Source organism: Melanostigma gelatinosum (genome assembly GCF_949748355.1).
Source record: "Melanostigma gelatinosum genome assembly, chromosome: 14".
NCBI classification, from domain to species: domain Eukaryota; kingdom Metazoa; phylum Chordata; class Actinopteri; order Perciformes; family Zoarcidae; genus Melanostigma; species Melanostigma gelatinosum.
The window spans coordinates 17,002,784-17,024,394 of NC_136647.1; the positions used below are offsets into that span (position 1 = coordinate 17,002,784).

At 44.1% G+C, this 21,611-nt stretch overlaps 1 protein-coding gene across 1 annotated transcript in view; it reads right to left on the minus strand.

Annotated features, from left to right (window-relative positions):
- Positions 1-4,816: 4,816 nt before the first annotated feature.
- rps6ka4 (ribosomal protein S6 kinase, polypeptide 4) overlaps positions 4,817-21,611 on the minus strand; it is a 21,863-nt gene continuing 5,068 nt past the window's right edge. Inside the window, exons 2-18 of the mRNA XM_079282926.1 lie at positions 14,985-15,056; positions 14,455-14,522; positions 13,846-13,996; positions 13,543-13,658; positions 13,328-13,435; positions 12,874-12,954; positions 12,412-12,515; positions 11,993-12,143; positions 11,733-11,894; positions 11,370-11,495; positions 10,515-10,648; positions 9,669-9,762; positions 9,366-9,536; positions 7,973-8,164; positions 7,709-7,868; positions 7,294-7,457; positions 4,817-7,192 (exon numbers count right to left, since the gene is read on the minus strand). Coding sequence (XP_079139052.1) covers positions 6,938-7,192; positions 7,294-7,457; positions 7,709-7,868; positions 7,973-8,164; positions 9,366-9,536; positions 9,669-9,762; positions 10,515-10,648; positions 11,370-11,495; positions 11,733-11,894; positions 11,993-12,143; positions 12,412-12,515; positions 12,874-12,954; positions 13,328-13,435; positions 13,543-13,658; positions 13,846-13,996; positions 14,455-14,522; positions 14,985-15,056 — 2,309 coding nt within the window. The 3' untranslated portion in view covers positions 4,817-6,937. The remainder of the gene's footprint in view (positions 7,193-7,293; positions 7,458-7,708; positions 7,869-7,972; positions 8,165-9,365; positions 9,537-9,668; positions 9,763-10,514; positions 10,649-11,369; positions 11,496-11,732; positions 11,895-11,992; positions 12,144-12,411; positions 12,516-12,873; positions 12,955-13,327; positions 13,436-13,542; positions 13,659-13,845; positions 13,997-14,454; positions 14,523-14,984; positions 15,057-21,611) is intronic.

Sequence of the window (21,611 nt, forward strand, 5' to 3'; positions counted from 1 at the left end):
TGAACTGAGACTGAAAATTCACGGTCACTGACATTTTGGGGATCAACTGACAACAGTAATTTTGAACAACGCCTGTATCGTGACAGGTTTAGCATTGCTTCTTGTTCGGGGATTCATTTACCCTGCTATAGCAACAACATGACGGAAAAAGATTAAATAGAGCATTGAGATGACTTTGGATTAAAAAAGGATATTTCAGTGATTTAATGTTGCACATCCGTAAAGTTTTGGGTACTGCAGTGAGAAAGAGTGAATTTAAGAGTTTGATGCTGCAAAAGATGAGAAATCCTAACTCTGAGTCACTGGGATACAAGCTTTAAAAGGGCTGGATCCTACAATTCCCAGAATGCAGCTCAAGGGTATCTTTCAACAGACGTTCCCATGCCTGTTAAATTTGTTCATTTTTCAAACTCAACATCCTCCGTTTATAACACAGGTTTTCTTTCAAATATTTAAGTCTCAAACGCAACTCAGGATAACCGTGATTACATCACTATGACATCATCTGGGCTTTTTCCTCGAGGCTCTAGAAAGCTCCTCTGGAGTCACACAAGACATTAGAACTGTGCTCCGTTCTTGGGTCACTTCCAAGCCGTACGGACAGTAATTGATGATTTTGAGCGAGCGCTCCATCCAGATCCGTCTTTGTCATGCCCAATATATTACATCTACTCTGTGCAAATCATCCACCTGGGTATTGATTTGATTAATGACCCAATGACACATTATATTCATGTTATCCATCGCTTCTCCATTGCTCCCCGTGCCGTCGGTGCCAAGCGCCCTACTGACCCCCGGTGGCGTGGAATTTATGGTGCAGCGCTCAGGACCACGGACAGCGTCAGAGTTCATGAAACTTATCGGTGAACTAATAGAGCATTGCGGGTCCTTGACGGGCAGCATTATGTGACATATTATCACAAACCGCATATTTTAATAGACTGTTAAATATGTCATTAAGCACTCATCAGTTAAAACCCTTACTGTTCAGTTTTCTAACGTAAAGCTTACAGACTAAAGACAGAAAAGACCTGTTTTTAGTTCAACATTACATTTCATTGCTTCATTAAAGCTGCACGGTCTCACGCTCTATAAACATGTGACGCAAAACACAAAAGATTGTTTTCCCTGTTAACTATAAATGGATCGCACGTCCAAATGACTTTTTGGCACACTGTAAATTGTTGCCAAAGCTAATAACAGCTTTTATGGCACTTCCATGGGTGTCTGCGGAACTGTTAGTATGCTTAAGAGGACACTTTAATCCTACCTTCTGATTAATATTTAATTCCTCGCAAAATCTAAGCACAGTTTCAGTTTACCATGCCAAACAGAGCTGCTTTCCCCCCCCAATGTTTTGTTGGCTTCTGTTCGTGTTGTGTTTGAAAGTGTTTGAAAGTGTGAGTTGTATGAGCGAACATGTGCTTCCTCCTGCAGAGACAAAAAGTCTCGCCCTTCAGAAAGTGCAGCTGTTTGTTCGCGATGCACTGCCAATAACGGCGGCCTTTGCTGCGCCACACGGCCTGTGGAATATGTGGAGCGTTGCGTTTGATTCGCCCAGAAGCTCAGCTGGGAATTCATCTGCTGCCAGCGATCAATGAGCAGACTGCAAAGCATGCCAATCACTTTTATCTGTTTCTCCTTGCTTTTGGGTTATCACACGCATCATCGCCGCCGATATAATATCACCTTTTTTGGCTACGTTGTGGCTCCACCACTTTGGTCCGGATTGAAATATCTCTACAACTATTCCATGTACTGCGTTTAAATCGGGTACAGATATTCATGGTGCCCAGAGGATGAACCCCAGTGACTGAATATCCCCCGACTTTTCATCTAGCACACATTTATGACCAAATACCTGCAAAACCAATGACACTTGCTAGAAATCAGCATGTCCATTGTGTTGTTATTATTCTGCTAGCATGCTGATGTTAGCATTTAGCTCAAATCATCGATGTGCCCGAAGAAAAAAGGACAAAGCACACTGTCCTTTACAGGCTCCCGGCTTGGTGGTATATGAGCAAGGTTGTAATTAAGTGGGACTGTGTCATTTAGTGTCTTCTTCTGTGCTATGAAGGTCTTCTATCGTTGGGTGGTCACTGCGTCCTTTTCTATCCTGCCCTGCGTCGGCTGTGTCCTGTTCCTCGTGTCCATGTGCTGTGAATTGAATGTCTTGTCCCAAGCAATGTTTCAAACATTCATGTGCTCTCACGGGGGAATGCAGCCCGTCTGGTCCGGTGCCACTGACCGTCATGCATCACATCGTTCAGTGAGACGAGTAATAGGACAATTTAGGAAAGCCAATATTAGGGCTTTTAAAAGTATCTTACAATAGATTGTTTTATTGAGCACATATCTGTCACAGAAAAAAAAACGAATGAGAGAAGGGAACACCTGACATGGGATGTGATGAGGGGACAGTTAAAACAGGAACAGGAGACGGCCGGGGGTTTTTTCTTCTTTTTTTTTACAGTTATAGATTTCAACAATTACGAGGCTCAGGAATTTCAAGAAGATCAAGGTCAAGTTGTAGAACAGAAATGAATAAGCAAGAAAAAAAGACCAGAGTTGGAGAGCGTATTGGTATATTGTACTCAAGTAAAAGCACTTGTGATTAAAACAAAACCTTAAATAAAAAAAAGAAAGGGGGCGGGGGCTTTGATTATTTGCAACAAAATCATCAACATAAATTACAACATGCCAGGCAACATCAGCAACATGAGCTCTAATGTCCAAACCAACAATAAATATTGTGTTTCCACAGACAGCACTTTTCAGCCTGTGTAGGCTACAACTTACTATCAACTATAAATAAATATAGTCTCCCTATTCTGTGTATAGCCTCACATGAAATAACCAGAAAACGACAAATTAAATAAATAACAAGCAGACACTGCGGCCAAACGACGACAGGTGTAATGTCTACAAACAACGCTTCGCTAGGCAGCGCAACGCAACGCTGTTGAGCTCTCATCCGTGGGTAGAGTTCGTGGACCGTGTCGTTGTTATACTCACCTTTCTGAGCGGCATTCTGGGAGTTACCTGCACCTCGAAGTCCCATCGGTCTCCTTCGGGTTCAGCTTCTCGGCATTGGCGTGTCTGGAGGGGTGGAAATATGTGAACTGAAGAGATGTAATTCTCTGCTGCAAGAATGGCCATTGCACGAGAGCCTGAGAGTCGTGCCCAATGTTTTCTCAGCCATTTTTTAAACACTGTATTTATTTCTGCTTGAATTCTGGTTCTCAGCTCCTTCCTTCTCAATACAAGATATAACCAGTCCACTTAGACTAACTGTCCTCCCTGTATGCCTCCTCACATTCAGAATAAGTATAAACTGCAGTCACAGCAGATGATTATTGTCAAAACGCAGCAGGAAATCATCACACACCTCGAAGCTTAAATGTACCGAGTTGACACTGAAGGGTATCCACCAAAAGCATTTTAGCGTATTAGCATTTCCCCAGAGCCAGCTAGGTCACACGTGCTCACCAGGTGGTTCGAAAAAGTGGGTCATTAACTCAGGTGACGTTAGACGCAACCTTTTACTGTGCAGAGGTACAATTAACGCTGACCTCAACCATAGAAGGTTGACTGCATTGTTGTGCTTTTTTTTGTTGTTCCTGACACTTGGCCAGTGAACGCAAACAATTGACTTCAACATGCATCTTTTCCTGGAGTGTCGGCTGAATGCGGTGCCTCACCTGTCCGCAGCGCTCGTGCGGCCGCAAACACCTTCCGAGTTACAGTTTGTCAACGAAAGAAAAAGCAGCAGAAACTCTCGTGTTGCTTTCTCACACGGGTTTGTCTCGACATTTTCATATGATTTACACAAAACAACCGACTGTTTTATAGTACGGTAGTAATGCGTTACTGCCCCCGCCCGATGAAGCCCAATATATTAAAATGTCTGCAGGATATGAAGCACCCAAGTATAATTAACTTGCCATAAAAAAAAACACGCAATGCTGGGAAACTTGATTGTACACTGACATTTAGTTTTTATTAAGACCATAGAATCATTTGTAAGTTCTAGAGAAAAGTATTGTACTCTGGTGTTAGGTTTCAGTCCACAGTTCACCCCCCCCCCCCTCCCCCTCCCCATTTTCAAACCACAGGCTGTCTTTGGTTAGTAAAGTAATGATAGTAATGTTAATGTTGGCTGTTTAAAGCAGCAGTGTTTGCAGAGGACAGCCAGCCATTATCCAGAGAGGATCAGATAGAATAAAGATGCTTAGAAATCCACCCAACCCTTTCCATTTCCTGTCCTTTGTGTGCAATATGAAATAAGCGGTGCTAGTTGTTCAGACTAAAGAGAGAGAACTTCATAAGCTTTAAAGCCTCTGAACATCAGCGACTGCAGCGACTCTCTTTTGTGGACAGATGGTAAAATCAAGAGATTGAATAGGGGATTTAAAGAACATGGATTTTGAGTTTAGAGTTGGCAATGACTCCAAAATGAGATATGATTGTAATATTCTGTGGTAAAACAGCTCACCTTGCAGCTGACTGAAAACTATTCATGTCGGTTTGAAATTGATTCAATCGCTGATTGTTTTTAAGAAGAGGTTTTACCTCTCCGTTATAAAATAGGTCCATTTTCAGAATGGCTTCTGTCAAATGGAAAGGTTATGGAACCTCCTGTGTAATTGATTGGTAGCAATAATTAAAAGTCTCACCACCAGTATTACCGATCAAAAGCATTCACAGAACAATGACAACACTCAAAAGACTAGACGCACAACCATCTATTTAAAAGTAATGTTTATTTTGCACCAACCAAAAAAAAAAAAAAAAAAAAAACCTTGGTGCAAAAGATAAATTCCCAGTTACGACATCAGTGACAGTGCATCTCAGTAAAATAGTAATGCTCAAAAAAAAGGAAGCGAACAGGAAACTACATCAAAAGAACACCAATAAAAGCACAGATTCTTAAGTAAAAATGTAAATGTTCAAACACAAACAACCGGTTGGTTACCTTATAAACAGACAAAGGCGGCAAACAACAAGGGAATAATACAGTGACTTGCAATAATGCTTCATCTGGTACAGAAATATATATCGGTACAACCAACTTCCCAGCGCCATTCATGCTCTCACACAACTGCTCAGACACACACACACACACACACACACTGCTGGTACACTACAAGAGCCAATTCATTAATCCCATTACCACAGCATTAATATCAATGACATGTAATAAATATCAGAGAAAGCACCTTTAAAGCTGAAATGTGTTTAATTGATCAACTGTTTGTGCAACATGTTAAAAAAAAAAAGAAAAAAGAAAGTCCAACAAAAATACACCAGAAGACTAATATACCATTAAAACTGTTTTCAAATCTTAAAATCATTACATACATCTTCTTTTTTTTTGCTCTTAATCAAGAATGAGTATATACAGAACTTGCAGGATGGGCTCACCAGAACCATCATAAATTCATGATTACGTGTCTCATTCTGTGACATTATTTGAATTTCAAAGCCATACAATGTTTTAAAAGCACATCTGTAAAAAGACATCTGTGGGTGGCCCCTTACATCCCAAGAGACAAGAAGCTGAGCGTTAATAAGGGGGGGGGGGGGAAATATTTCACTGTATCAAATCAGATTGTATTCGTGGGAGCCGCATATGGCGCTGGTCTGATAGGGCAACAGAAAGACAAACTGTAATCCCCTTTGAAAATTCACAAGCCAAAGGCGATGGACACCAAAACCACCAAAAATGGATTTTGCTCCAATCTACGCGCAAACACTCTTGTGCACTTGGTAGCATAAAAACATTTCCAAAGTATGCTTGAGATACCAACAAAAAAAACAACAAAAAAAACAGTTCATCTTCACGACGGATCAGCATGCTAGAAATGGTCGGAGCGGCACAATAATATGAGCAATTTACAGCAAGTGTGACGAGAAAAACCCCCACTCTCTAGATCACCTTCTCTGTCTTTGCGTTTACAAGTGCTACTGTCGGGCACCGCGTCAGCACTGCGACCACGTCAAGTGCAACTCTGGAGTCTTTATCAGAGCCATCGACTGAGACGTGCGTTGTGTTTGAACAGGATCCGTAGAGTTGGTAGTATATTGGAAGTGCAACTGCTTTGCAAAGTCAGTGCCCACAGGACTGACGCAGTTAAAACCGCATCCAATAGAGACCATTTTGACTACAGCATCCTCTGCCATCTCAAAGGTCACACATATCAGAAGCATTTCCCTCCGAGGCCATTCCTTCCAGCAGTCTGCCCTTTTTTTCCTCGATCATTTTACGCTCTGCAAATAGTGCAACAGCAAAAAAAATAAAAACAACGAGTGCTTTCGTGTGGCCAAGCTTTTGCCGAATCATTACGTGTGTGGCAAAGTTCAAAATAACTAGATACAGTCAAAGGATTCAAGCCTGTGAATTGCTGGAAGGGCTATTCATTTGCTATGTGCAAACCGGTGTGTATCCACATTTAATTCGCTGCGTCGCTATAAATATGGCTTCTGCTCATTTATGGCTCCTTTTTCCCTTTGTCCCGATATAGCCAGGCACTGTTTCTTACACACAGTGAAAACAGGTAATACATGTCTCATTTTGAACTTTTGGTGTATAATATCACCATACCATGGTCAATACTGGATAATAATATTTTTCTCAAGGCCACAGATTTCTGTGCATCTTAATGATGTCAACCTAGACTCCTGCCATCTCCTCCTCCATCCATTCAAGGAAAACAGTTTGGTTAGGGGAGAATATTGGCAAAGTTGCTTTGTTGTTAAAAGATGGAATAAAATGTTGTGTTGAAAACTTAATAACCTAAACCAGTCTTTTGGTTTGACAGTAGGTCTTTCTTTTTGGAAACTGGGTGACCCCATCACCACTGGAGGACCCTGTGTTGCCCGTAGAAGCACATACCTCTTCATTTCCCTTCTGTTCCCTCTGCTGCCATTGAGGCTAGCTCTGCTTTGGGGTCACAGTTTGCTTTGGGGTCACAGTCTGCTTTGGGGTCACAGTTTTCTTTGGCTGCATTTTGGATGATGTTGCAGAGGCCGAGGCAGAGGAGGAGGAGGAGGAGGAGGAGGAGGAAGAGGATGAACTCCATCGGGTCTCGACGCCTGTGCTCGTCATCTTCAGCTTTCTGCGTTTTGCAAGGGGAGCGTTGTCGACACTTTTCAGAAAGAAGCCCTCTCTCTTACCAAGGTTGAAAGCCTGGCGGGGGGGGGACCAAAGAAAAGCAAGATGAAACACGTTGAGTTCATGCAATCATCGTTTTAAAGAACTTTGCCAAATTGTGTACACAATGCTACTACCTTGTAGGTGGCATTGACATAGGTGCGGACAGTGGGCCCACTAGACTCGAGCACATCTGGAGTGCACAGAGGAGTGGTGGACATGGATGCTCCGCCCTGCAGCCAGCTGTTCTCTTTCAGATCAGAGAGTTTGAGACGCGTCTCTGGGTCCACGGTCAGTAAGCCTTAAATCAGAATTAAAGAGTCAAAGAAACACAACGACAACAGAACAAGACATCAGGGAAGCAGACAAAACATTTCTCTGACTTCTGACGAGTGCTCCGCTCAGTGGGGACTCTCTAACCATCCCCCCTCACACAGGGCAGGCAGAAACTCCACCAAAGCGCGTACTTAGTTACATGTTAATTATGTAATGTGGTCCTAATAACTAAGGCAAACCCCAAGCGTGTCACTTAAAACCTACTATATCACATACCTTTAACAAGCTCTTTGGCGTCCTCCGATACGCCCTTCCATGCCTCCCCATCCAATGAGAAATCACCCTCTTTAATCTTTTGCATGATGTCAGCAGCGTATGATGAGGTCATCCCCCGCTGCTCACTCTGAAATGGCACCTGGCCTGACAGCATGGTGTACTGACAGACACACACACACACACACACACACACACAGAGAGAGTCGTTAGTACTTCAGTTAGCCTTACCGATGTGACCGAATCAGCGGTTTTAGGTTAAATTACCAGGATGACCCCGAGACTCCAGAGGTCGCAGGCTTTGTCGTATCCTGCACTCTCAAAGAGTTCAGGTGCGGCGTACTGCAGCGTGAAGCAGGGAGTCTGCAGGGGAGCGCTGCCTGCCGGGCACAGGCGGGCAAATCCAAAATCTATGACTTTGAGAATGGAGTCCTCCGCCTCATCTGCAAACAGCACATTCTGCAAGAAAGGAAAAGTCACGACCATCCGCTCTTCTTTTTCACACTCGTCTTCACCGTCATCTAAATACCTCGAGTAAAAACCAGTACAACTAGTAAAACTACTAAATACTGCGAGTTGCTATGTTCCTGACCTGAATTTAGGCTTTACCTGTGTGAATCGCAATTCCGTGCGCAGTGCAGCGCATGTGGTGCAAAGGTAGGAGTAAGAGGGGAACAGATGGGAGTTTCATTAAAACAAAAGAAAAGAAAAGGCTTCCCAAAATGAGCTGATATCTTGGCGAAAACTCGATTAGATGGCGGAGGACAGCCGCTACTTCCCCAACGCTCATCTGACCATGATTCATCATTCGTTGATTGTGTCAACAAAGCGCGAGCGCGACACTTAAGAAATTTGCGGGAATTATGGAAAAATGCAGATAAACCATTTTAATTAAAAACACTTTCCGACCAGTTAATGCCTTCAGATTGGCATCAAATATGAAAGTTGATGCGATTACGACAGGCGGTCTCAGTAAAACACTGGAGCGTTACTAAAAGTTAATGGCTGATTCGTACCACTATCTGTCATTCACAGCTGCTCTACACTCCTTGCGTTAATTAAATCCCACAGCCATCTGAAGACGGCAGGATATGCGCGCGATAAATCTGCAGCCTTCATTTTGAAAAGTGCCGCACGGCAGCAGAGACGTTATGCGCCGTTGTCCACTGTGATTACCTCGATTAAATCATGTGCAAAATGATGCTGCATGAAAAAAACAAAGGAAAATAACATCCCCCCCCCCCCCCCCCACATCAAACAGGTCGGCTATAACTCTGTATTAAGCCAGTTTGTGCGAGGCGTCCTCGGGGGAAATCACAACACATGAGGTTCACAGTGGAAAATACCGAGACAATTAAAACTTCATTCTGTTCTCACCAATTCTCTCTGAGCCAATAATTCCACACGCCACGGCTTCCCTTTTAACATCTAACTTCTCTGGAAAAAAAAATGTAATTCCTGAAATGTATTTTTAATTTCAATATGATGAGAGGAATTATGGATGCAATGACTTTGGACTGATGTTTTCTATATGAAAGGAATCATACATGCATGCGTGTGCACAGAACACAGCTCGGTGCTATTGTGTCATAAGAGTCATCAATTAATTTATTTTGTAATGAGATGTATGTGTTATGGAGTCATCGTCAGCCCAGCTCACCTCCGGTTTGAGGTCTCTGTGCACGACTCCAGCCTCGTGCATGAAGCTGACTGCTGAGACCAGGCTCTGCAACAGCTGACTGGCCTCCGCCTCTCCGAAGAGTTTCTTCCTCTTTATCCTCTCCAGCAACTCCCCACCTCGCAGGAGCTCCATCACTAAATATGTGTGGTACTGACGGAGGAGAGAAAAGAAGAGTTTGAAGTAAATGTGTTTGTTATTGCACACGTCCTCCTGTGTGTGTGTGTGTGTGTGTGTGTGTGTGTGTGTGTGTGTGTGTGTGTGTGTGTGTTTCCTCCACCGTACCTGATCCGTGTACACTTCATGCAGCTTGACGATGTTTGGGTGCGTCTCGCATTGCCTCAAAGCAGCAACCTCCCTCTGGGTGTTGGCCTCCATTCTAACACAGAGAACAGGGTGTACACATGTTACCGAGGACATTCTGTGACTCGTACTATCAGACGGTACAGTGACACTGTCAAGCACGAGCTCAGAGCTGTCGCTAAGATGGTGGAGCAGAATCTGTTCTCCTCATAGGAAAACAGGGAATCCAAAATCATTTAAAAAAACAATTCATTACTTTGTTAGTCATTTATGAACACAACACAATAAAAAACTAAACGCAGCTTGTTTTTGTACATTCGATTTTATGTAAAAAGAAAAAGGGGCCACTGATTGGATTTAATTTGGATATTTAAAGTGGCTTTGGAAGAGTTTGGGAGCATTTCTATTCATCAGCTCACAACATGGCGACGGCTGAGCCGGCGGCTACAGTGTAACTCACTGTATGCGTGTACTGGGACAGGAAGGGGAAGTCTTCAGAAGCCTTGTCTGAGAATCTCGTTTCTTCAGATTTCTTCAGTGTCAAAGCAATTTATTACATTAACGTGCAGCACGCAAAGAAGTCAGTAACTTCCTGTCACACAGATCTGACATATTAAAAATAAAAGAGATCAGACTCAGTCCGTGGCTCGTTAATTCAAACCCTATTTCTGACTTGAACATAAAAATCGAAGTACGAAAAACAAGCTGGTCTTTGTTGTTTCTTTGTGTTGTATTCATAATGACATGAATCTTTCCCGATTTTGGATTCCCCCAATTCAATATGAAAGGAAGAAATGACACACGGGATATTGCAGCATCACATCTCACCTGCGGCTGACGATCTTGACGGCATACTCGTGGCCACTTTGCTTGTGTCGGCATTTCCTGCACACGGAGAAGCTACCCTCGCCCAGGGGTGGCCCATGAAGACACAGCTCATAGTGCTGAAAAAACTGGGATTCCTGAACAAAGAAAAAAGGGGGGGGGGGGCTGGTATGAGTCGCTGTGATGGTTCTTTTCCCCGGTGTGATGGGACGTGACTTTGGTGTGCATTGACCAATACGTGACGCAACCTGAAGTCTATATTTAAGTACCTGAGATGGGTTTGCTGTAGAGGAAACACTGAAATTACATCGTGCTAGTCAGCATATCAACACTGACCCTTTATCAGCTATCGCTGCAATCATACTTTGTTTTAGATAATGAGCTATGATTCACATTTGTGTTGTTAAATAACCAAAACAAAGTCACATTTCTATGATTTCTGGCTGAAAACAATGCAGTAGTTTTACATTGTGCATTCTAGTTTGACAAATATCAAATAGACAAGCTGACCTTAGATTTCCTTTACAGACACTGTACTAATGTAAAAGGCTGTCAGAACAGAGTCTCTGGAAAATTGTTGTATTTCTTCAATATTGCCTCGTTTAATATGAAATAAGACAAAACATGCTGTGAAATGCCTTGGGATCCTGATGTTTGAGCTTCTGACGGGTGCTTAATAAACGAGGCTAAAACAACTAGTTTCACTTCCTCTCTTCCTTCCTGTCTGTGCTTATTAAGAAACACTGCGGAGCCTTTTTTTAGATGCTGTTTTACGAAAAATAAAAACCACTAATTCCCAAATCACCTTAACCCCAAAATGTCTCTATAAGACAAGAACCACTGGTACCAGCGCCGTACCTCTAATATTGCACTGCGTTGGACAGAGGCTGAAGCCGGCCGATCAGCACCGATATAGGATTTAACAAAGTCTCCCATGACCGCATTCTTGTTGAACAGGATGGAGGGAGCAACAAAGGAGTAACCCTAAAATGACAGAGAAGTAATATTAGGTGTATGACAAGGTAGTACACACGAGAGCGAGAGCGAGAGAGAGAGAGAGAGAGAGAGCGAGAGAGAGAGAGAGAGAGACTACAGAAAATGACCCATGATTTTTTTAAAAGCATGAACCTACCCCTAACACACAACTGTATTATCAGAAAAGGCATAAAGACATCTTGTACCACTATCTGATTTATTATTAGGCGAGACAGCAAGGCTAACCTGGAACAGGCGGTCAGTGCTCGGCGGTGTGCTCGCCGGAGAGTAGACGGGATCCATCCCGGTGAATTCCTCAGCAAAGTTCCCCACGTCAAGTTCACTCTTCAGCTCCGGCTTGAACGGACTCTGCACCTTCTTCTGTGCTAGGTCAGCCCAGTTCAGTCCCTGTTCAGAAACAACAAGCAGACGGAGAGCGAGTTATGGACGAACGAGAAGAGGTGACGGGGGGAAGACGGATATGAGAATGACAGACAGCGGAGGACCTTGAAGAAGCTGTGTGCTTTGATGTCTCCAGACCCTCGTGGTCCAGAGCCCAGCCTCCGGCGGGGATCTTTCACCAACAACTTCCTCAGCAGGTCCTGAGCAGTGGGTCCGATCATGGAGGGGAACGGGGGATCACAGCGCAGGATACGTCTGACGGAAGACGGGTTGGGGGAAATAAAATAATTGCCCATTTTGTTGACATAGCACCCTCATAAGATACTGTGTGATAAAATGCTAGAGCAGATGTTCACTGTGATAACCACATGTATGATAATTCAATTCCAATTTGCGCTAGATAGATTAATGAGAGACCAACACTCATTTATCTCCAACACGATCTCGGAGAGAAGTGGTATGACCTGAGATTAAGGCAGGTTGATCATTTGAATACATGTTTTATGGAGTTGGCGGCGCTCACTTTGACACCTCACTCTGGGAGTTCCTCTCCCCCTCCAGGGTAAAAGGAGACGCACCCGTCAGAAGCTCAAACATCAGGATCCCAAGGCTCCACCAATCTACCGACTGAAGGAGAAAGACAGAATTAAATATGAGCAGATGGGGAAACCCGCTGCGTAGCTATTGGCCTGGGTTGTCTGTTATGATACTGATTGCTTTCCATAACCACAAAAGTATTGTGTCTCATCTTATCTTTGATCTAATGTATGGTGTAATTCGGAAACCACAGTTATCCAAAGTCATTGCAGCATTTAGTCTTTAACTGCAGTTTCAACATCTACAGCTTGTGTTCAAGTCAGACTGGATCTCAATGGAGCGATTACTTTACAGGCCCTCACATGTCAACACCTAAAAATCGTTAACGTGCTCAAAACGATATGGACACTGAACACCGGCGCTTGCTGCCTTACTGTCGTAGGTTTACCTTGCCGTGCCCAGATTTCCCCCTGATGATTTCAGGTGCCATGTACTCAATGGTGCCGCAGAAAGAGTAGGTCCTCTCCTTCTGTAGTGGGGACAAAGGGGAGATAACTCGTCACCGTAAAAACAAATCTCACATGAACAGAATATGGTGATAGCAATAACAGATCTCACACATTCTTTTTTATTACTTTATTTCCTTTGAATGAATAGGTTCTGCTCTGTTATGTTATTGTATTGTATTTTATTGTGTTGTATATATTGTGCATTTAAATTAATAGGTTCTGCTCTGTTATTTAATTGTATTGCATATATATTGTGCATTTTCCATACTTAATATTTTTTATTTTACTGTGTAACTTCGTGTGCTGCTGCTACAGAGAAATCTAACCCTGGGGATGAATAAAGTATCTATCCATCTATCCATCCATCTAGTCCGCATATATCTGTTCACATACCTCTTCTTCCAGAAACTCCTTGCTTAGCCCGAAATCTGTCAGTACCACATGGCCTTCGTTGTCCAGAAGAATGTTCTCCAGTTTAATGTCTCTGTACACAATCCCAAGCTGAACGAAACACACGGGGGAAACTTAGCAGCGCCACTCATGTTAAGTGCAGTAATGTGTGAACAGAGATGGCATGGAGTTATTGAGCTGGAAGGAGCAACACGCACCTTGTGCAGGTGCTCCAGAGCAAGGATTGTTTCCCCGATATAAATCCGCACCGCCTCCTCAGGGAAGTGATCCCGCTGGTACAAATGAGTGAACATCTCCCCGCCGCTCACGTAGTCTGTACTCACACACACAGGATAGACATAATACAACAATTATACAAAACGCACAGTATGCACAAAATGCCAACAACGTCAACAGACAAACGGTAATAGACAGAAACATAAAGAGAACATCTATTCAGCGCTTCAACGCCGAGGACAACAAGAGTTCTCCGTGTTTGGTTGCAGCATGCCGTCACTCACCCAGGATGAGATGCAGCTTGCTCTGCGTCTGGAAGGCGTAGTGGAGCGTCACCAGGAAGGGAGACTGGCGGATGTGCTCCAGCACCTGCCTCTCAGTGCGAGTGTGTTCTGTCGTCTTTGCCTTTTGAACAATAGCTGCTTTCTTTAACACCTACGGACGCAATCAAAATACACTTGACGTGACGTCCCACCATGTGCTGGGCAAGAGTTCTAAATGCATGTTTGAGTAAAATCAGTGAATCATTTAGAAGAGGTTTTATAGAGGTTTCCTGACTTGAATTGTAAACATAGCCCAGTGATTTAAAGCATGTAAGGAGCTGTTTTGTACGTCTCATGCATGTATATAAAAAAAATAATCACGGATCCGGGCAAGGACGTAATATTCAGAGAAAGAAAAACTCCAATATTAAGATTAAAGTCGTAGATTTATGAGGAAAAAACATTTGGATATTCTCTGAGATTACAGTGGCAAATTTTGACAGAAAAAAACTCACATTTGCGAGATTATAAAAGTCATAAATGTAAAAGAAATAGTGGAGTGAAAAACCGTGGTAATGAAAAAGTGTATTTTGTGATATATATATATTAGCATAGTATAAATAGTCTCACCTTCATAGCGTATAGCTGGCCCACATCGTGACCGGTATTCTTCCTCACCAAAAACACTTTACCATAAGCTAGAAAAACACAAACAAATATTTCATCCAGTTGTTCAAGTTTCTTCTAGTACAAAAGTGAAACTCAACTGGAATATATGCAGAAATATTCCTGCACACCAAAGTTAATCAGGTGTTGTTTTGTTGACAGAAACAGCCTCTCAGATCTCTAAGAGGTATTCATTGTGGATGAGCTCCAATAACAAAGACATCGACAGCATATGCTCTACCTTCAGAAAATACAGATTCATTCTGTCTTGATCATTTGCAACTCCCAAATCAGGATATGAAGGTAAAAAATGTCAGGTATATTTTCTCTTTACGGTCTATGGAAATCTATTATAAACACTTTAACCATGTCAGGAAAATAGATTCTGCTGCTTTGGGGTTACCTCATTCTGACATTTTACACAAGTTTCTCTTCAGGTTGGACAACAACTGCATTTATATTTCAAATACTTCGTGCTTCACGTAGACACTCACCTCCCGTGCCCAAGACTTTGAGCAGCTCAAAGTTCTCCATACCGACCCTCTCAGTGTGACCTGTGAGGTTAGCTAGTAGCAGAGAGAAAAGGACACAAATAAAACCAGACCTGCAAATCATTATTATCAACCTTTATTGAGACAAAATCCATTGAGACCGAGGTCTCATTTTCAAAAGTTTTAGTCATATAGAAACACAGATAGCAAGAGTAGTAAGCACCATTGCCTGTGCAAAAAAAGTGACTCGTTTTCATTGAACCCTGTTACTGTACAGCTTCATATTAATGTCCACTGTTGCTCTAAATCTGTTAGAATTGTGGCCTATCTTCTATTTGCAATTAATATGCATTCAATCCAGTTCAATTATTTAAATGAAAATGATAATCTACTCTGGCTGAGGTAGTTTATCAAGAGTAAAATAATAGCTGTGATCTATACACACCTCTGCATTAGCAACCCGCTGAAATGAAGGTACAGGCTCCTTAACCCTCTCATTACTACAGGGTTCTTGGGAGCAACGTGGGACGGTTGGGACTGTTAGTCCACTGGCTGTGGTCATTACAGTGAACAGTGTGATGAGAGGACATATATATATATATATATATATACATATATATACATATATATATATATATACACATATATACATATATATATATATACATATATATACATATATATATATATATACATATATACATATATACATATATACATATATACATATGTTGGGCTCTGACCATGTGGCTTAAACATGTGCTGTGGACAAAGAAATCAGGCCTTCACTTTGTCAAGCAAAGGTCTCATCCTGATTTGTAGTTTGAGGAGAGCAAAGGGATTTCACACTCAGGTGTGAATTCCCCCCCCCAAATAACCATGGTAACCGCGGCAATCTCATTGGCCGAGAGCCAAGAGACCCGAGGACCCCTGTGGTTCGGCCACTGTTCTATAAAACTCTCTGCTGCCCCCACCTCATAGCTTTTCCCCTTCGACCTCGGTTGAGTTAGGAGGCACACAACCGCTCTCTTCGCCCGGACACCCCCGTCTAGGCCACGAGGAAGCCCCTCAAACCCTCATCAAACCCTGACAGGTCACGAGCCATTTCGCTGGACGAAACGACAGTGTTCCACGTTGAGTACGGCTCCACTCAGCCCGCGAGACGAACCCGCATCAGCGATCCGTTCTCTGCTTTCTGCTTCCTTTTATTTTGTGCACAAACCGGCACAGAGGAGCCCGACGAAGCCTCGCTCCTCTCGTGACCGAGGATTCCCGGCAAGACGCGCAGACACGTCGTCTCATCCGAAGTTAACTGTTCTCCCTGCAGCGAGTACAGACCGGACCTGCGTTTGCTCCAGAGCCACGCTAACGGACCGAAGCCGCGCCAGCTCACCGCCGCGCGACACACAGCGCCCGCTGCAAAGCCGCGCCGACCCGCAAGCCCCCCCCTGTCCCCCTTCCCGACGAGGAAAACGGACAGCTTTGCCACAAACACTTCCACGTTGCAACGAAGCATCTACAAGTAAGGTTCTTGGCATTTGGGCATAGCTTAGCTTAAATTAACTTAAGTTTAATTCAGGCCATTCATTTATATGTTGATATTCCCGTGTTTTTGTGTGTTTAAGACTGTCGCGTGATATTGAGGTATTACGCAATCATTACGGAGCAGAGAAGCTCCGCTGTATTGGTGTATCAACTATGACTGTTTGCTTGGGATTTATTTGATTTCTTTTCATTGGTTTTACTACACTTCGTGTAGTATTCTCTGCTCATTAAATCAGCTCTGTGAGTGAAGTGTGGAATCTCGGCTATTGTACATAACTGCTGGCAGTTCTACCGACAACGGCACGTTATGTACGATACGCCAGACACCCCCATTATCACTACAACGCGGACAGCACGCAGAAGTCTGATCCATGAGCCCCCACCTTTTTTCTCGTTCCTCCTTTCACGAAACACGCACATACACATAGCTCCTAGTTCTACTCCTGGGGAACCTCGTTCAAACGAGCGCCTCACATCACGTGCTGCCCAGGCATACGTGAGTACATACAGCAGCCTAACTGCCATTTTGTCCGGGTCCCTCGACTCCGCCATCTTTGTAGTTTTTAGCTGTAGTTCTTAAGGCCCCTCCCCTTTGGCCAGCGTCACTCGACGCCGCCATCTTTGTAGTCTTTAGCGTAGCTGTAAGACTCCCTCCTTTGCACACACACACACACACACATACACATACACACACAGACATACACCCTCATCCATTTTATTCATTCTTTAGTTTAGGCATATAAAATTGTATGATAACGTTTGTTGGTTGCAATATTAATTGATTTGATCATTTATTATTTTGATTCAATAAACTCTGTTATACTTTCAGGAGCAGTCGTCTGTGATTACTTGTGCATATGTATTTGATAAGACTGTATGTAGTGGCCTGTGCTCGAACTTAAAACCCTTCACTGTCACTGAATGTATAGTCATACGCAGACTATTGACATTATGAGTGACTACTAATTATGAGACTTAGTTTTATCGTTTGGTTATTGGTCCCTGTTCGCAGGGTGGTGCCCCGTTTATATTAATAATCATTAATAATTGTTACATACATCAATAATTCTATTGATGTCAAGAATTCAGTTTCTTAAATGCTGATAACCCAAACACGCTCCTTTAGATCCCAACATAATGGTGCCCCGTGTGAGGGTACGTTATTCCAGTTTTGTTACAGTATATATGCACATTAATCCATAATTATTTTTGAATAATTAATTTTCCAAAAAAATATTTTTTTCGAAAAATTATTTTTTTTCTTCTTTTGAATGATCCAAATTCCTGAAACTTATTTCCCAAAATAGGTAGGCTTTGATCTTCAAAATCTTGTCTTATTGTAATTAAATTTTTGATTTTAAATCCAGATTTTTAATCTTAATCTTTAATTCCCTTCTCGAAATTTTATTTCGTTTCCAGGTTTAATTATTCGTTTCATTTCTTAAAACTAACAGCCAGCTGTGTAGTAGATTTGATTGTTTATTTGTAATACCTTGCTTGCTTTCTTAAATCCCTCAAAGAAGTTACACACAGCTGTCACAGGCCCAAAGTGCTAAACCACATTAGCATTTTCGCACCTCTGGCTGCAAAGCAGTAGTGATACCTCTGAGCAGCAACAGTAGAAACGTAAGTCACAGAGCTAGACATTTCACTGTGCGCCTGCATGAACCGTAACACTAACAGTAATTAACATCTAACAGTAGAAATCCTAAGTTACCGAACTAGACATTTCACTGAGAACCGTAAACACTAACAGTTTCCATTCTAACACTAGGGAATTAACAACTACTGGGAGTCGTGCTCATTAGAGAGAATGAGCGACGAGAAATTCCCCATTCCTGGAGCTGTAGCTCCAGAAGACACCGCATTACGAGATGCGGTGGCTGATGTCCTCGGACTCACAGCAAAGGAAAGAGAGTACTTTGAAAAATACACGGCTGTCCTATGCGACGAGCAATTAGAGCAGCTGGTGGCTTATGTAAATAACCCAGCAGGTAACAGAGAGCGCCTGATTCAGGACGTAATCTGCGAAATACTGCTCATCTACCATCAGAAAATGCAGCTGCAAGCTGCCCGAACCCGGGCACAGAGCGACGAGCAGCAACGCGAGATCTGGACACTCCGAACAGAGGTTCAGGAGTTGTCACGTGACTGTAGAGCCCTACAGTCAGAAAATAGTAGCCTGCGCAGTGACCTCAGAGAGGTCAACCTAAAACTCTCTAAAGCATCAGAGAGTGATGACAAACTGAAAGCGCTTCAAGGTGTTCCAGCAACCCCGGTAGGTACTGCTACCCCCTATCGAGCCTTTCAGCCCAGTCATTTCTTGGTCTCGGCTCCCTCATTCCCCGAGACCCGAACCACCTTGCATTTCTTGAAAGCGACATCCGCAACCAGGAGGAGAGAGGACCAACACCAGGTCCTAGTCGGCCCAGGCGGCTTCAAAACCACCTCAGGCGAACGCAATCCTCCACGCAGTTCACGAGCGCGACAAGAACTGACCCCATCCCCCTCAGGGAGGGAGGATGATAGTCGTTACCACCATCGCGAGTATGGAGACTCAGACGACTCGGACGGCCCAGGCCCCATCAACCTTGGAGGCCTGCGTACTCGACAGATTGAGTCTCTGGCGAAAGACGTAGAGCGCTTCAATCCCGATAATCACGACGCGAGCATCGATGACTACCTAAGGGAGATCGATCGCTGCCTCCTCGACCTATCGCGCCCCTCATCGCGCGAAAAGCTAAAGCTAGTGTGGAAAACCACTGCGCGAAGCGTCCACGCTTTCATTGAAACGCTCCAGCCGAGCATCCGCGACCGCTATTCACCCCTTTGTCACGCCCTTAGGGAGGAGTACTCCCTGTACTCTAACCCAGCTTCTGCCACCCTCGGCGCCTTTGCCATTTCCCAGGAAAGGCTAGAGTCTCCGAGAGACTACTTCAGGCGCTTGAGATCTGCGTACTTCCAAGGACGTAACGCCCCAGGTCTAGAAGACCATGCCTTCAAGTCGCTATTCTTGCACAATCTCCACGACAACGTGAGATACGATGTTACCATGCACTGCAGAACGAGTAACCTCACCCTGCCAGAGATTAGGAAGTACGCGCAACTTGCATGGAAGACACGCGGACGGCCGACAAATCGGTACGAAGACACCGCCATAGTCTTAGGCATCCAACAGTCGAGCGACTCCGACCTAGCGTCGGAAGACGACGAGAGGACTTGGCCTAGCGAGCCCTGGTCACCCCCGAGGAACAAACAACCCTGGCGGTCGAAAGACCAACGGAACCAGGGGGGTGAAAGACACCCTCAAGGACAACCCATCAGGTAACGCTGACTCGCAGCCCACCTGACTAAGCCAAGTGACCTTTCCCCCTGCTGCCAAGTCGACGTGGTAGGGGGGGGGAAGAGAACTCAGCACACTTCCGGAAACGACCACTCCCATTTCGCACCTCGTTCTTCAACCTTCTTGGGCGACCTTGTTCGCAAAGGCAATGCCCGTTACGTATAAATCTATACATATTCTTCAGTCCTACTGGGGGGTCATAACACTCTTGCTCTACCCGACTCCGGGTCAGAAACGAGCCTCATGTGTTCCCCCACCTTTTCGCATACACCTCTAGGGTGCCACAACCTTAGAGGCCCTTTCGAGCACCCTAGCTCGTAAAATCTTTCGTCAACTAAGCCTTCTTCTCCTGCTCTCTCAGCATGAGCCACCTCCAGCTTGTTCCACGAAGCCACCGCCTTCTTTCAGCCGAGTCATCGGCCGGGCCTGTCAAGTCGCCAGTGCCGTAGGTAACTGAACTTGACCTGTGCGCCGGACCTGTCTCCATCTCTAATTAGGAGGGTGGGGGGAGGGAGATATCACCAGCCCGCCATGACACACTCCAGAGTGAAACTGTTCGCGACGTTTCCCTGAGTGCTGACGGTAACGTGGGATATCTGCCCTCGCCACTCAAACAGCGCGAGGGGGGTGGGATCTCTGACAACAGAAACTTAGAGAGATGCACTTCACAGGAAGTACACTCTAATCTCGCCAGTGCCGAAACCAACCGGCAGAATGGCAGCTTACTATTGACTACTAACGTTAACTGCATGCTCCAACTCACCCTGTAGACATGCACCAACCGCTAACACAGCCAACTTCAACCAGAACAGTTGCATGACCTGAAAAACCATTGTGACTGTAAACTGATGCTCCACTCTCATAGAGAACCCTTTGCATGCTTTATAGACTCTACCAGAAGTAACCAGAGAAGACATAACCTCTGCCGTAGCAGTCAGATTTAACCCAGGACCTCATCTGAGAAGGCTCAGCTGTCAACAGCTGGAGCAGCGAGAGACCAGCCTAGCTAGTCACACTAGCCGTGCTAACGAAATCTGTAAATCTGCTACCACTACTGTTATGCAACCCTCACAGGTACCTCTGGCCTATAGTCTTGGCAACGCAACTCCAATATCGATAGATTCCAAAACTTAGACACAGGACTCGCTCGAAATCTACCGATTAGAGAGAGATAGACGCACATATCATGTACTAATAGATCCAGAAGCGACAGACTAACTGGATTCCCTCCTATTCATAACACCACGTAGCCAACCTACGACTGCTCCGCCGACGGACTCCAGTCCTGTCTAGGAGTTGAACCAGTAACCACTGTTTGCCCCTCACCTGCTTATTGTCTTTCTATTCTTTCCTTCTCTCTCTTTTGTGTTTTGTTTTGTTTATTTGGGTTGTTACTTTCTTTGACACTGTGCCACAATGCTAGAATATCACAACATCATAATAGCGATTGAATTATTTGGGAATAATGTTTTGCTCACCTATGATTTGAATTGTGTATGATAGTAGATGTAGGTAGAAGTAGTTAAAGTCATCTGCCCAGATGCCACCTTAGTCATCTGCCCAGATGCCAATGAACTCTGAACTTGAACAGCATGAACTTGACCACTATGCCTTGAACTCTATGAACAATGAACACTGCCTGTTTTAACCACTGCTTTTGGTCTCAGGAACACTTGGACTGTCTCACCTCTTCAGGTTTCCCCACCACATGGATGCACATGCCAGCCCTTGGTTTGCTCTAA